The sequence below is a fragment of the Clinocottus analis genome, unplaced genomic scaffold (genome assembly GCF_023055335.1).
Source record: "Clinocottus analis isolate CAN_PGR_092001 unplaced genomic scaffold, fCliAna1.0.p SCAF_1, whole genome shotgun sequence".
Lineage (NCBI taxonomy): Eukaryota > Metazoa > Chordata > Actinopteri > Perciformes > Cottidae > Clinocottus > Clinocottus analis.
In genome coordinates, this window is record NW_027175820.1 from 11,870,853 (window position 1) to 11,885,244 (window position 14,392).

The 14,392-nt window shown below is 39.1% G+C and overlaps 1 protein-coding gene across 1 annotated transcript in view; it reads right to left on the reverse strand.

Annotated features, from left to right (window-relative positions):
- Positions 1 to 14,392, reverse strand: part of apba2b (amyloid beta (A4) precursor protein-binding, family A, member 2b) — a 60,251-nt gene that overhangs the window by 2,345 nt on the left and 43,514 nt on the right. Inside the window, exons 6-13 of the mRNA XM_068587197.1 lie at positions 14,306 to 14,345; positions 13,634 to 13,779; positions 7,485 to 7,571; positions 5,240 to 5,425; positions 3,316 to 3,495; positions 1,658 to 1,870; positions 1,424 to 1,543; positions 803 to 943 (exon numbers count right to left, since the gene is read on the reverse strand). Of these exons, the coding sequence (XP_068443298.1) occupies positions 803 to 943; positions 1,424 to 1,543; positions 1,658 to 1,870; positions 3,316 to 3,495; positions 5,240 to 5,425; positions 7,485 to 7,571; positions 13,634 to 13,779; positions 14,306 to 14,345 (1,113 nt within the window). The remainder of the gene's footprint in view (positions 1 to 802; positions 944 to 1,423; positions 1,544 to 1,657; positions 1,871 to 3,315; positions 3,496 to 5,239; positions 5,426 to 7,484; positions 7,572 to 13,633; positions 13,780 to 14,305; positions 14,346 to 14,392) is intronic.

The following is a 14,392-nucleotide window of genomic DNA, read 5'->3' on the forward strand; positions in this document are numbered from 1 at the left end:
ACGATGATGTTTGTATTTTTTATATGTAAGGTGACTTTATAATAAAGGTTGACCAATGGTGAATTTTTAAAGGTCAATATAACAAAGATAGTTTGGAGGAAAAATAAAAATACATTTGCTCAAATACCATACTTAACTGGTTTCTAAAGAGCAGAGTTAAGTTATTCCGCTATGCAACATAATTCCTTTCATAACATTTTAAAGATATACTGACCAACATGTAGTGGGCCGAGAGCTGTGACAGCTGGGTGAGAGGAACAACCTCAGTGGGGATTTAGATTGTGCCATTTTATAACCTACTATACAGTCCCTCACAACTGACAGTGAGAGGTGAAATTACTTTAAAAAAAACAGCCTCAGACTCTCTCGTTCCCACTTTAAACTTAACACATCCTTTCCATTTAGAAGCTTCAACTGGCTGAAGGCTGCAAAGATGAACACAACTTTTGTCTATATTTATTTATATCCTGTCTTTTTGTGTCCCATCACGCTGGACCCCACAATTCACACAATTCAACACAACATTTTCAACTTTTGTTAGACTTCCCCTGCCTGGTAAATGTCGTGATTTTTCAAACTCAGTTTTTGTTCAAACTCTATTTGTGAAGCTCAGTCTGTGATGACACATTATTTTCCTGCTTGACTTGAGGAAGTTTATTCTTTTTTTTTAAAATCACACTACAGATTTAACAACTGTTAGTACATAGTTCAAGTAAAAAGTAATAGATGTGTGCTTCATTTTTGCAAATGTGTATATTCGTATGCTATTGTGTGTATGAATATTTGTGTGCATCAGTTTCACCTCGCCAACAGAATTTGACAGCGCCTGGACAATCTTCTCATGTGCTGTGGCCACAACACTCTGCCCATTGATCTCTATGATCCTGTGACCCACACGGACCCCACCTCGCTCAGCAATGCCTCCTCGCATCAGACTGCATATCTGACAAAACAGGCAAAAGGAAACATTACTCCGAATTCAAAAATGCAAAAACAAACATGCTTATAGTACAAGTCTATGCAAAGTGTATGCCACAAGAAGGACAAAATGGCTGCAATTATACAGTAATGACATCGGAAACTGAGTTTATATTTGAAAAACTACACATTAAATCTGACTTGAAATAATGGAATTATTTATTTTTTTATTTTTAGCAGCTAATGTATTTGATGTAAAAAAATATTGTTCAAGGCACAACTTGAAATGGCACATTGTTCATTCAGTTTGTCTAATAAAGTAAAAATAAAACAATGAGCAGATTAATGTAAACAGACAAAGGCAAAATATACCATGCTCAACATCAAATGTAACGATACATCGATGTGAGAAACAAAATCACTCCGTATATTTCAATTTTGTCTGGAAAAATGACATTTAGTTGTTATTACAAAAATAAACCTCCAAGCCTAGAATCATACTCACAATGCCGTTCTGGACACTGAAGCCCAGCTGATACTTCAGATCTGGTCTCTTGATGAGGACGGTGGTAACCGGAGGACAACTGACGATGTTCATTTTCACCTGAACCTGGTTCTTCAAGCCCTTCAACACAGAGAAACACTCAAACTCAATAAAGCTTGTTCATTTTCACGGAAGCAATGTGGTTTAGATCGATGTTTGAATATTATCTCAGTTACAGCTTCAGTGTCTCTGTACCTTAATGATTCCCTGACAGGTGGCGAGTGGCAGCCCCACTAGGCTGGTGTTGTTGATGGACATGATCTGGTCTCCGATGCTCAGCTTGCCAGAGCGAGCTGCTGGCCCGCCGTTCATCATGTTGGCTAAGATGACTGTGGGGAGAATGGAGCCCCAGCCAGACTCCACAATCACCACACCCAGGATCTCCCCTTTACTCTTCTCCAGCTGCAGCTGTGGAGACGAGACAGATCGTTGGTCACTTTCATGATTCATCATGTGCAGAAACTGACCATAATTTAAACGATACCGACTGATTTGAGCCTATCTAACAGTCTAACAGTGCTACAAGACGAACATTTTTATCAGTTTTGTTTCTTTTTTATTCTGAAAGAAACGCAGGTGTCAAAAATGTTTGTTTGCATCAGCATGCCTGAAACTTTCTTCCCCTCAACAATTTGCTACAGTGTAGCGGATCAGACAAGCACCGGATTCAGCTACATTCAACTCACTTTCACTTAAAACAAAATGATTTCTTTGTGATACCTGTCAGACAATTCACATTTTTCTCGCTTCCTTTCATGAATCAGAGCAGACGTCTGTGGTATAACAGCTACCCTGGAGCCCAGAGTATACAGCTGGGGGTATCACAATATCTACGTTAATACGAGACCATAGAAAGCTGAATTATTCATTTTCTGGTACTTCATGTCATTTCCTCTTTCAATCCAAATCATCAAAGCTGAATGTCACAATTCCCCTGAGTTGATTGGAGAGTTGGAGCGCCAACTATATCAGACATTAATGTCTCAGTGAACAGTTTTCAACATGGAAATAGAATAAGAGTAGAGCGGACATTTAAGTGTTTAACGTGGTTATTTGACTCGAACAAAAGAAAATGGCGACCGTTAAGGCCAATCCATACATCTTTCTGTTGTAATGGCAACAATACACATAACTATCTCAACATCCTGCTTTGTTGCTTTAAATGGTATTTACGATGATTTAAATCTGCACCTTAACCGTCCACCAGTATCTCAGTGTGACAGTGATATTTCTGCATCACAACCAAGTTCCATTTAGGTTGAATATATTTTGTATATTCGGCATACACACTAAAAGATTAACCAGGGATGTATTTATTACCTCAGAATTATAATTCTTTTGTGTCCAACGTCACACAGACTTAGTGTAAAAAACAAATAAACATTTCCCTGCTCGAATTCAACACAATTGGTCAGGATGCTTCAAGAAAGCCAAGTTTCCACATCACTACAAATGACTCAAGTGCCTCCAAAACAGCAACTGCGTGGTCACGCCCATGCTGCCTCTCTGCTCACGCAGCAGAAACAGTTTCATGGCTTACAATTCTTTAAAGCCTCCAGTAATGCTTTAAGGGCATAATGTTAGCAAAAGAGGCAACGCTGAAGCAAAAAAAGAGGAAACAGCTTGCGTTGACATGCTCTGAGTAGATATCACGGTACCACCTCTTAATCTTTCTATTTAGTGAACAGCTACTGTATTCTTGTGTGTTTCTCTAATGGTCACACAGCACACATGTAAAGTCTTACAGTGTTTATGTTCTTGGTTTTTTCCTGCACCGACACAAACCAGCAAACTTCTACAGAAGAAGTTGTAAGAAAACACACACGTTTCATGCACGTTGAATATAGACCAACCTCTTTGCAGTTTTCAGAGTTGGAGAAGTGAATGAGATCGTCATTGTACATCTCCTGGGTGTTGATGATATCGCTGTACTCCTTCTGACTCAGGTCCTCGGGGTTGATGCCATTGGCTCTCAGGAACTCCTGGTAAGCTACGCTGAATGCCTGACCGATGGACTGAGCGATAAGCTGGGCCTGCAAACAGAAACAGCAGGAATCATGACAGAAACATTTGTTAAAGATCCTGTTTTCTCAGAACCACTGACGCTTATCTTCACTGAGTTGTATATAAATAACAATACAGTGGGGAGCATCCCGGGGCATCAAATAAAGTGTCAATGAGGGTGCCAAGAATATGTTAAGACATTTATTTTTGCTGTCTTAAGCTATTTCCCATTGAGAGAGGAGAGCAGACAAAAAAACGTAAGTACACTTTTCTGCTCCAGGACAATTGCAGAAAAACTAAATAGAGTTTATTGTTTGTCAACCACAAGTATTCCACACAGTCGCTGGCACTTCTGCAATTGGTAGGAAGTAGAAATTGTTTAAAAATAAATTGGAAATTGGTAAATAGAAGAATCTGCGTGTGTGTTTAAGGGAAAAATAAACCCACAAATAAGGTTAAAAGTCAGTTTCAGGTTGATGTTTCGTATATCTGTTGTCCCAATAACCAATAAAGTAGCAGCTCCAGCAGGCTGCCCACACAGGACACACCTCACAACATCACGGGTCAGCTGTGACATCTTAACACCATATGCTGTGATTGTGCAAAAACTAGTCAATAAGAATTAAATCGCCAAAAGTAATAGATAAATGGTTGAAAACCTGATCAAATAAAAGAGAGAGAGATCTTAATATTAACACTTCCATGATCAATGTGTCATAAATGAAAACAACAACATGACAGGTGGTATTGATGACGAGGATTTGATCCATTAGGGCTGTGGGGGCCGAGTAGAAAAATAATAGGAAACCGCTGCTTTAAAGCCCATTCCGTTCAAAAACACTAATATTTTGTACCAAGATAAGAAGTTGTAAAAAAAAAAGCCCTGTAACCTCATCTTGGCTGTGATAGATAAGAAAGATCATGAGAACAAAGGATCATCTTTTTGCAAACTCTCCCTATTTGTTGTTGTTGAATTGAATCCTACAATTCCATATATATCTTTTGCAGAATTTGCAGATGTTTATGGCCCAAACTTTCAAAATCAATAAACAGTAAATTAGTTTTGCAGAACACTAAAAGTAAAAAAATAAATAAAGAAAAGAGGCAAACGCTGCTTTCAGTCAGCAGAGCTACAATAACAGAAACAGTTTATAAGTTGATGGATGAGCGGCTGAATGGTTCTATTATAACTCTGGCCGCCCTTTAAAACCTGGCAGCAGAAATTAGACGAAGAGAGGACAGATTGGAGTCCAGCCTTTATACTGACTGGCACAGACACTCAGTTGTTGGCTCCTCTGTGCGACATTGTTAACGTTGCCAAGTCTTACTGAATCTGGTTCAACAAGACAAGCAGCAGCTCTGTGTTTGAACAAAATTAAAAAAATTAAAAATGCCCAGCCAATTTACATCATCTCATTGCTCTATTTGGTTATTAAAAGTTGCAAAAAAAAATATTTTTGTGGCAACATTTATGACAATGTGGCGCAAACTTGAAAATATCAACATTCAGGATAACAAACAAAAGGATTGAAAAACATTCATATTGATGATAAGAAGCTGAAATATCTTTTTTTAATGAAATAACACTTACAAAGCAGTAAGTGGCCTTGCTTTTCTCATCTTTAGACGTTGGAGGACTCATCTACTGTGCGATTGCATATTGAAAGAACAATAACAGTATGACCTTAAGTCACTGACATTGTGACCTCTCACAGACATAAACACACTAACACACAGCAGGTTTGTGATCTGGAAAACACACAAAGGACTTACATCTTCTGACTCAAAGACATGGCATATCATCTTGTACTGCTTCTTTGCCTCGGGTGCCCCGGGCGTAGTTTCAATACAGTCCTGCGAGGCCGTGCGTGGCATCCGGCGTCTCGCCATCAGGACCACAATGTTCCCAATGTCAGCAATGTAGGATATAGTGCGGAGAGCGTTGTCCATCATCGTTTCCTGTTGACATAGCAACCAAAGTCACGTTTACGTTAAATGCATCCTTTTAAACGTCAACCCTGTTGTGTTTTCTAAACCCTACAGCCACGTACAGTTTTCAACTCTCATAGTTGTGTGGCAGCACCTCCTGGATGCAAATTTGCATATGATGTAATTTAATCATTTTAGATAATGATATTTTGGATTCACAGCTGTGAGCCCTGAAATCAAATTAAAAAAAAAAAAATACAATCTAATACATGCAAGACACAATGTGATGAATAATATATTGCGCAAAACCAATTTAGTGTCTCCAAACTAACTCCAAAAAGTTGGATTCACCCATTTCCAGTTAATTGAGACAGTTAATTATTTTCACACTCCATCAAACAACTAAAGCAAACCACTAAACTACAAAATGTAATCTATGAGTGGACCGTAATATACATAGGGTAGTGAAACAATATTTGCTGCAAATATGTCAAAGAAAGTCAAAAGCTGGAGACAATAAATAGACAAATACAATTTCCCATTTCAACTGAGAGAATGATGTGAGGTTTATGTTCCTGTTTTTTAAGACCACCAAACTGTAGCTTTAAGAAATATGTTGTAATTGTAATTGGTAATCATCCTTTTTCTGGCAACAGTTAGTTTCCCTTGATCAGTAATATTAGATAATTAAAGCACTAGTGGCAGCAGATTTGTTTCTTTTCTTTGTCAAAGCTGCACGATCCTTTTTCGGGAGTGGGATGAAAGCAAACATGCAGGCCATCTTTTGATTGAATTCAAATCTACTGTATGATCTAAATATAGCCGAATGACGCCACAATGAATTAGATCTCCAGTATATTCATCTGAAAATAATGAACGAGTGCACAAAAAAACTCAAACGGGTTTTGGATATCAGAGTGTTTGTGTTGATAAAACAAAGTGATTTGAATCATGCAATCACGTTTGTTCACTCAGTTAAAATCTACGTCATGACACACAACAATTATTTGTCTATGGAACAGCAGTTTTAAGACGATATGGAATTTTAAGGTGAATCGATATGTTTACAGAGATAAACTCATATTTGTTCATGTTTTAAGACAATATATTAACTTAAATGTCCTATTTAGTTAACTTCACTTCAATAATTATGGTTTTACTACAGTAGCCTAATCTGTGGTGAAGCTCTCGCCCACCTTTGGAGTTAATTTTATTTCTATACTTGGACTTAATATGAAGAAATGTCAGAAACCCCATGCAAGCAGCATGGAGACTTTTAATTGTAGAATGTTGTTTTACTCAAAATTGCTCTCAAGAGTGTCAGGATCCAGATGGAAAAAGGAGGAAGTTATTAACTGCATTGCAGCACGCTGTTTGCCAGGCGGCTGACAAGACACACACACACACACACACACACACACACACACACACACACACACACACACACACACACACACACACACACACACACACACACATTCTGAAACTTAGACGCCAGACAGCCGCTCAGACATACTGCAAATGAGTCCTCTATTACAAATAGATTTAACTGCTACTGCAAGCACAAAGCTCTTTTTTGGATCCCAAGAACTGCAAAGCTCTCAGAAGTGTTTTTTACTTCTATCAAAGACTCTACTTCGTGTGAAGACGTGTACTGCTGCTTCACACAGCTGCTTGTTGTGAAGCTAGAAGTCAAGAGATTTTTTAAATAACTTAATTTAAAAAGAAATCTGTTGAATGAATGTCCTTTTTCATGCATAACAACATTTATAAAGTCAAACTACAATCCGATTTTTGACTTTTTGACTGTCTAAAGCACAGTTGAAAAATGCCTTTTAAAAAATGTTTTCGCTTTGGCAGAGTCTATTCTTATGATGAGATTAAACAAATAACAATCAGTTATGGGGTTTCATAAGCAGCAGTTTGTGTCACTGGTTAAGCTGCTGTTATGACAGCTATGACACAGCAGCTCTCCCCTGATGTGTGGCTCTGTAAAGCTCAGTGTGTGGCAGAGGTGAAGTCAGGGTAAACAGCTTCTACTCTCACGGGTGAGAAAAATACTCAGAAACGTGTGCTTGCTGGTACTCACCTGTGAGTCTGCGTTGAGGACTTTAATCCTCTGGGTGGAGATGAACAGATCAACCTCAGTGAGTGTTTGAGCATCTCCCTCTGCACCCTGTGGCAAGATACAAGAAAAACAAACAAGCAGAAGAGTGAGTCACATCATCTTCTTTGGCTGAGAATGTGTAAGATCTTTGTACCAAACTTTATTGTTCATGGTAATGTAGAACCACCTGAATGATGTCTGCGTTAAATGCTATTTTCCTCTAATTACTGTCTACTGCAGACTAATAAAATTGTATTTGACTCTTCTGTTTACTTCTCATTATTTCTTTATTACCTTAAATAAATTGTTTGTTTTTGTTTGCTCTCGTCTTTATGTTCGTGTTCTGTTGCGTCTGTGTTGTTATCTAATGGGTAAAGCGTCTTTGTGTACTATTCAAAGTGCTATATAAGTTGAAACTGTTATTATTATTATTATTATTATTATTATTATTATTATTATTATTATTATTATTATTATTATTATTATTATTATTATTATTATTATCATTATTATTATTATTATTATCTGTCCTAACTGGTGAATACTGTGTTAATCACACAAAAAATAGTCATGCACTGAATTTTCATCTCCCAAATACATAATTTAACTTACTTTTGGCTAACAGCAATTTAAGTACAAAATATGAAAAAAAGTACTTGCAGACTAACTAGAGTTGTAGTTTCTTTTGCTCTTCTCTTACCTAAAATAAGTTGCATGTCCTTGACTCTGAGGTAAAAGGTTATTGTATTTAGTAAGTTGCGTTTTTCTTTTGTAGGGTAAAACTTAAACTGTGTCCAGTACACATGAATTTGGTATATTTGAGACATCTGGTTGTTAGATTTTTACTGTCTCAAAATCCACCCTCATTAACTCTCCAAATCCTCCAAAGCCCCAGATTTATAAGTTTAAGATAACATTAATTTGACTGTTATTAATAGCACATTATTACTTGAATTACTGAAGAATTTTTCTTGCACTCAGAATGAAAAAAGCAGGAATCGGTCATACACCAGACACAACTAGAGCATGGGGAAGAGGTTCATTTAGTACAATATCTCAATAAAAAAATGGTGTGCTTATAATATGTCATTACACTCTTAAACATGCATGACTTCCTGAAACAATAACACTGTGTTCTTGTGTACTTAAGACTCTTACCTAAAGATATGCACAGCATAATACTCAGTTATAATGACATCGTATGAAGGGAAACACACGCTATAATACAGAGCTTCTCCCACAGTATTCAACCCGGCTGACATGTCTTCTGTTACCTTGCGGTCACAATGTTTGAATATAAATTCATGTTTTAAATTTGGATCCAGCAGTTCTTGTGCCTTACAACACACCTTCGGGCTTATAAAAGACTCACTGCCAAAATGTACGGCTGTTCACATAATAGAAAACACGTTTGTCTGAGTTTTGGAAAACCTGACGAAGACGTGTTTAACCAAATTAATGAAGACGACAAATGTAAAAAAGACGCAGATGGGGGACGGTACACAGAAACAGACAGGCACGAATAAAATGAGAAAGAAAAGCGGAGAGTGGAGGGAAAGTGGCCAAAGGGTCTTCATTTTGCTCTGTTTATACCGAACGGCTCTTTTCTTGATTTTGGCAGCCTTCTGTACTCTCTGGCAGGCAGGTGATGGGACAGGACAAGGTCAGCGGATACAGGAGCACAAAAACAGGAGGAAGAAGAGGAAATAAAGAAGGTAAATGAAAGACGCTAAGACAGTAAAGCCTCAAACCCAACAGCAGGTGCGCTATAGCTGCACTCAGAAACAGAGAGAGAGAGACACAGGGATGATGATGATGTGTGTGTGTGTGTGTGTGTGTGCGCGCGTGCGTGTGTGTAGCTTTCACACAGCTGTCTTGGTTATCTGATACAAATCAAAACAGCAATTACAGAGGGTTTTAATGACCTTTTCTCTTTTGAAACTGAGAAAATCCAAAGCGTGCAAATTTAAATTGACATTGAAATCTTGGCATCGATATAAAGCTTTTCTCAGAGGCTCTTGAGGGTTTTGGTTGATGTTTAGTTTTCAGTTGTAACGTTGCAAGTTTCGATTTTGTGGTCAGAACATTTACCAAAAGGAAGGTGGATGGTTAGGCCCCCATTTCTAACAGCTAAGAAAGACAACAAAGTCTGTAATTCAGGTTATGTTCTCGTCACAGTCTAAACACTATTACCGCGAAAGACAATTAGCACTCACAAAGGCAGGGGAGGGGATAAAGCCTTAAACTAAGCACTTGGGGTTTGTTCTTTGGGCTGTAGTAAAAAAAACAAGGCTGAGTCACTATGTTTGGAATCACAGAGCTTAGATCAACATGGAGGCTCATGTGTTTGATTAGTCCATCAGTATTTTTGGTCTTGGCATGGGCCCGAATTTACACAGATCATCATTTTCTCATCGTTACTCTTAGCACTTTGTACTCTTTCAAAAATCAACCCCTCTGTAGTACAAGGTTCAAGCTGAGCAAAAGTCTCTCTCCATCTGCCATCGACCAGAGGAAATTATCTTGACCCCCATTACATTTCAGAGAGTGAGACTGGATGTTTGCCCAAGCTACTGTGCAGAGCTGTAAGCATCTAAGACAGTATTAGTTAAAAAAAACAACAACAAAAAAAACAGGAAAAGAGCAGAGAAAACGACCCGAAGGGATTAGTCTTTTTGGGGTTTTCGTTTAGTCAAAAGTTTCCTCCTCAGCGATCAGCTATAATGCAAGACATATATCTGCGGCTTTCAGCAGCATCTTCTGCTCTGCTGAGGAAGAGCTGAGCAGGCAGGGAGAGACATCAGGAACGGGAGAGTGAGGGGGGGCTGCATGAATATTACATCAAACAGAGTGAACATCATGTTAAAAAGAAAAGCAGAAAAAAAACGGTGAATTTATTTTTCGCTCAGTTCAGCAAGTGCATGTATGCGCTTGTTTGAGTTCATACGGAGAGGATGTACAAACATGATGGTACCCCGACGACATGTGAGGACTGATGTGTGCGGATGGCTGTGTCAAAGAATAAATGTTGTTTGCTGGACAGCTTTTTATTCGTTAACGAGGGACAAATCATGGAGATAATGGACGACCTCTTGTTCAATGGATGCTTTCCAAGCAGTAAAATGTGATGGCTTACTGTTGCCATGGTTTTATCCTGGCAATACTTTTCGCGGGGAAGGCAATTGTGCACGGTGGTGAGTGGGTGAATCTAATCTGAAACACAGGTTTGGTTGGTGTGGACTGATGCCAGATGACATCATTATTGTAGTGAAGAGAGCTCTTTTTGAAAACAGCCCAAATACTTTCCTCTTCCCCCATCATATTTCTTTGGTGGCGCAGAATAATCTTTATTTGTGCTGTGACCCTTCACAGAGAAGTTGTTAGAGATTTGGGTTTAAAACTTTGACGACAAAACTTTCATTGCTTGTCATTCGTGTCACATTCAAGGTCATCATGTGGACATTGTGCCTAATAATTATGGCTCAATATCAAAACTGAAGCCATTTTTTAAAAATGGATTGAAAGGTGTCTATACTTCCAGGAAACAGTATCTATTTATATCTCTCTTCAGCTACAATTTGATACATATTCAAACTAATTTTGTGCCTCCACAAGGAGCCCTCACACTAAGTAGAGGTGGAACAATTTACACTACACTGAAGCATGTAACATTAAAGGACAGGGCTGAGTGGTAGGACTTTTGAAGAATCAGAACAGAGCCTTAATCTTCCAAGTCTGTCCCTAGATTAAACGGACCAAACTAAGTTACCAACTCTCACAAAATATAAGGAACCTGATCATTTTACAAAAATAGAGACAGCATGACCAATTTTAAAGAAGAAAACCGATATCTTCCCTGGCATCGGGAAAGCCCCCAAAACCTGGCTCCAAGCCGGAATCGGTTCTGTCCATTCGTAACTATCACAGACTGGAGTTCATGGTGATGGGCTGCTATTTGCTCTTTCATGCCCTTCTGATGTCTGCTTATGTAATTTACCTGGAACCTGATCAGGAAACCTGACCTAATATTTCAAACGTAAGACACATAAATAGAGGAACTTCTCTTCACGTATTCCCTCTGGGAAAACTCTCATTATGTCGTGTAACTTTCTTACAGTAGACTACTACACGGGAGATCATTTAATATTTAGAAATACCGTCAAGCTTGTGTTCCCACGAGAGGGACATAAAAGAGATTGCTGTCTGGGGAGCAACCGTGCATCAAAACATCAATATTGCAGAATGTCATCCCGTCATGAAGTGATGTCCTTTGATCACACAAGTCACGACCAAGAAATATGAGGAATTCTGAAAGTCTCACATTTTGAGTAGCGGCTTCCATTAAGTCAGACAGCAGCACTTTGGGCAGAGTAACAGTGGTGAACGCAGCAATTAACCTCATCAAAATAATAGGAGTCAAGCTCCTCTATGCTGCACTGGAACCATCCACAGTATTTCTCTCAAAGTGCACTGGAATATCATCATCACAACAACATTAGTGAACAGCAGGGAGCAAGTGTTAACGAGGGAAATATTAAGTTCACATGCCAGCAGTCCCATTATCCAGCCAGCTGCATGAAGCAACGAGCCCTGCAGCCAAATCTGCCCAAGTTCTTCAGCTACCCTAAAAGACCACTCCAGCTGTATTTATAACTACAATGTTTTGCTCCAATCTGAAACTGCAATGTACATTTTAAACAAAATGATGAAATAACAGAGGTTTACTTGTTTGTTTGAGTTCATGGATCGATTTTTCCTTCCCGATAGGTAAAGTAATTAATTCAGAAACTGTATTAATTATAATCAAACATGCATCATTTGCTATGTAAAGCCACTGGATATAGATTTCCTGCAGTGTGTTTGTAAATTTCGAGTGTTACCAATCCAGCCTGAACTAGACTGAACAGCAAGATGACTGTAACATTATACTGGACCCTCTGGGGAGGAGACGGCGAACTGCTGTCAATGCTCTTTCAGATCGGGGCCGCAAACCAACAGCATTGTTCAGATGCTGTGTTCTAGTGTGCAAACAAGCACGTCTTAACAGGTTCTCAAATAGGCGTTTTCCACTGCATGAAGTTTTTTAGGATACAGGGAACAATCTAAATGTCCTTTCTGGTACCTAAAAAAGCCACAACTCTCTAACATCAATGTTTATTGTTGTGAAACTGAAAATTACAAATCTGCACAAAGTAACTAACAGCACCAAATAGTTGGACCAGCGGAAAAACAATCATCAACTAAAAGTCCCTTTTGCACATTCCTGTTTGCATTTTCCATCTCTTCTGAAGAATCGCAGGGAGGCAATTTAGACCAAATGACAAATTAAAAAACTATAAACTATGTCGCGTGTTAGAAAGGGAATTTTCACATATAAGGATAAAACAACACCGTCATTCTGTTGTGCTTTGATATTTGAATATGGTGAAGTAAATTGATAAAGAAGGATGCTGGAAGCTGAGTGTTTTATGGTTATTTTGTTCTGCTGACGAAGAGGACCGCCATGAAACCATTTGCAAAGATTGTTTTTTCTATGCTCTTGTTCAGTCATCAGCACTCCCTCTCTGTCATTCACACTCTCTCTCTCTGGGTTGCTTGCTGCTTTCTTTGCTAAACTAGTGGGAACATATGGGTCTTTTAATATTAACAAACAACAAGCACCGCCCATCCTACTTTTAATACCAGTGGTGCCCAATTCTTGCTTAGTTTATGAATACAGCTGTACACAGGTTGAAGCTGCTACAGTGCCTGTGTTTAGACATTTAGCCCTGTGACCCCCCCCCCCCCCTCTTCCTCCTCCCCCTTAACAGTTCAAATACCATCTGAAAGTACTTTCTGTAACTATTGTACAGGAACTGAATTAAGTCCCTGGTTCATGCAGGTAAAATTCTTCAGTTCCTAAAAAGTGAAAGAAAGAAAAGTTCCTGTGGTAAAAACTACCTATTAGTTATCTGGGGTTAGTTTTTGGGACTTTTGAATCGAAAAGAGCGAATTATCCTTATTTAACTATGGGCAACTCCTCCAGAAGGGACGTCCGATTTAAAAAAAATGAGGCCTGCTGATTGGGCAGAAGTACAGGTATGGATAACTTCGGTGTGTTTGCATTTTTGAGTCAGTGTGTTTTGGAGTACCTTGACCCTGCTGACAGCTTCCTGGGCCTGCATCATGCGTATGTTCTTGGACGGGTTCCTCTCAGACAGCAGCTGTGTGGAGCCCAGGTAGTTAGCTGCAAAGATAATTCCATCAATCAGGTCTTCTGGTTCGCAGGGTCCTGGTACTGGGTCAGAGAGAAGCAGTGGTTAACAGGGAGACACGGGGAAGGACAGAGTGCAGTTAGACTGAAAGGATCGGGTGTGTGGCGAGGAGTGAATCGTAATCATTGCAGTCAACGTGCTGTGGAGAGAAATTGAGCCAAACGCTGCTGCTCTGGGGATGGAGATATGGCGATAACAGGCTGGATGGAAATCAGCAGAGAGATGGCTTCTGGCTGTGAGCTGATGGAGGTGCGGTGCTGGTGGGAGGCTGGGCTGAGATTAATCTGTGTCTCTGATATGTAGATGTGGACTCTCAGACACCCACTCAGGGACACAATGTGCTGTCATGATCTTAAGGTGCAGACAGGCAACTAAGCCCCTCATACATTATTAGGCCTAGATTATGCCCAGACACAGAGAAAGGACTAGAAGAGTTATAGCAGGCCTGCAAAATGACAGACTGAAGACAAAGTCAAGCTTGGAATGGTTTCATGCAATTAAAATATTTAGATTTCATCATAAAACAGGTGTTCAGACAGATTAACTTACCATCTACAAAGCTGGGGAACGATGTAACCTTCTTTGTTGGCTAGAAGAAATAAAAACAGGATATTACAGATAAAAACTTGTGAACAT